The following is a 2,166-nucleotide window of genomic DNA, read 5'->3' as shown; positions in this document are numbered from 1 at the left end:
TTTGAGCGTGGCCGTTGCCAGTACCGCCTGACTGGCTCCCGTAGTATTTTCGAGCGAGATCGTTGCCAGTGCCCCTGGACTGGCTTGTGCGGGTGGCACATAAAAGACACCATTTCGAGCGTGGCCGTTTTCGTGCGGGTGACACGTAAAAGCACCCACTACACTCTCTGAGTGGTTGGCGTTAGGAAGGGCATCCAGCTGTAGAAACTCTGCCAAATTAGACTGGAGCCTGGTGTTGCCATCCGGTTTCACCAGTCCTCAGTCAAATCGTCCAACCCATGCTAGCATGGAAAGCGGACGTTAAACGATGATGATGATGATGATGATGATGATGTATACAATTACAACCATTGCATCCATGCCTGTCTTAAATATAGTTCATTCTTTCAAATATTTATACAATAACTGTTTTCTCAAAGAAACCCAACCAGCCTTAGATTATGTAAAGGATATGTGGACTGGACACTCAGAACATCACCTAGTACACCAATCTGCTCATTTGGACCATACAGTTTGGAATTATTTTATGGCAGCCCAAGAAGGTGCCTCGTAAACAAACAATTCTTGTGAAGGCTAGCATCAATCATTTAGTGGATTGTTCAAGATATCCTGCCCTACTATCTGAAAATTTTTTTTAAAACATTCAAAGAACAATAAAAAAAAAAAAGCAGTAATAATTAAACAGTGTATCACTGGTGCAAAAATTCCAGAATGCAGAAAGAAATATAAAGTTAGTGAAGCAAGAATCCAGTGCATGTCAGTAAATATCAAAATCATTAACAACTGGATTAATTTAAGAGTTATGCTCATAATTTGCCTTTTAGAATATTTCTCTTTCCTCCCATATAATGTTAACTTTTTACTGCATAATAACCAAATTTGAAATAAATATATCTTTTTATTGTTAATGAAATGAAACATTTACTTTGCGAATAAAAACTTTACTGTTTAATGATGTTTTATATTCTGCAATTTACCAGCAATATATTTGGTATGATGATTAATTTACTGGTGATATATTGGTTCACAGTTCATAAACTGGTGATGAAATTACAGGTGATGAACTTATCACAATGAATTTACCAGACACTTTCATTAGACCCATCAAACATTACTGAGATATATATGATATATTTAAATGAAAAGAAACAGCAACAGTCATACTCTGAGTCCACATTACCCACCCCTGCTTTAAACACCAACAGAACCTATTGGCTTACAAAAACAGACTGCACATTGGAGAGAAAACAACATATCATGTCATTACACTTCACCACATAAGGCAGCAAACACAGAATAGTCCTCAACAAGGAAGAAATCTGAGATACAAAGAACAATAGATCTGTGAATCATACTAAGTTACTTGACTAATTATCTACATGTCTTAGGCTTACATGATCTAGGCTAACTTAATGTTAAACAAATAATATCAATCATTTATATTACTAGAAAGTAAGGTATTTTGGGAGATTGTATAGCCAGCTTAATTAACTCTAATACTTCACCGATCTCTCATTCTGATGTCTCAAGAAGGTTGTACAGAAAAGTTAACCTTGGAGAAATTTGAATGTAGAACATATCAGGGGTATGACCACAGTAAGTTCTAAAGTCAGAACAAAGAGGTGTAACAAACTATTACAAGACATTTTAGTCTTACATTCTGCCTCCTTGTTTACAGGTATTATTAATGACAGTTGAGAGGATAACCACAATATTACACAAAAATACACATTTAAATAGTTTCCACAGGAAAAAAATTATAATGTTTAACATTTACAATATTCACCAGATAAATTATCTTCTTCTCCAGTGATTGTCTTCAGAATGTGATGCCCTTCCATTGTCAATTGTTCAACTGGAGCTTTGGTGACTCTTTTCTTCAGCTGGTTGTGGTGCTCTAACTGAATCTGGGCACCATTTAAATCATCAGGTAACTCTGGACATGTCAGGATTTCTGCTAACTCATCGAGTTTGTCTAGAAGGTCTAATGCTTTCCAGATAAATTCCTCCAACATCTACACAGAAATACAGAAACACTTTTATAACGTGTCATATTTTTAATAAAAGCTTTTTTTTATACAACCCTCTCTTTTCTCTTAATTTCAGATGTATGCATGATATATGAATAAAAAAAATATAAAGTTGCAAGCCTGAATATGAGTTATC

The 2,166-nt window shown here is 35.2% G+C and overlaps 1 protein-coding gene across 7 annotated transcripts in view; it reads right to left on the bottom strand.

Moving 5' to 3' along the window:
- LOC106875262 (kalirin) overlaps positions 1 to 2,166 on the bottom strand; it is a 551,716-nt gene that overhangs the window by 403,836 nt on the left and 145,714 nt on the right. For 5 of the 7 annotated variants that reach the window (XM_052965684.1, XM_052965687.1, XM_052965686.1 and 2 more), the window contains one exon: positions 1,778 to 2,015. In XM_052965684.1, coding sequence (XP_052821644.1) covers positions 1,778 to 2,015 — 238 coding nt within the window. The remainder of the gene's footprint in view (positions 1 to 1,777; positions 2,016 to 2,166) is intronic. The other 2 variants (XM_052965685.1, XM_052965689.1) reach the window with 1 other exon arrangement.

The sequence above is a fragment of the Octopus bimaculoides genome, chromosome 2 (assembly GCF_001194135.2).
Source record: "Octopus bimaculoides isolate UCB-OBI-ISO-001 chromosome 2, ASM119413v2, whole genome shotgun sequence".
NCBI classification, from domain to species: domain Eukaryota; kingdom Metazoa; phylum Mollusca; class Cephalopoda; order Octopoda; family Octopodidae; genus Octopus; species Octopus bimaculoides.
Note: the sequence above shows the minus strand (reverse complement) of the source record. Positions and strands in the feature narration are given on the sequence as shown.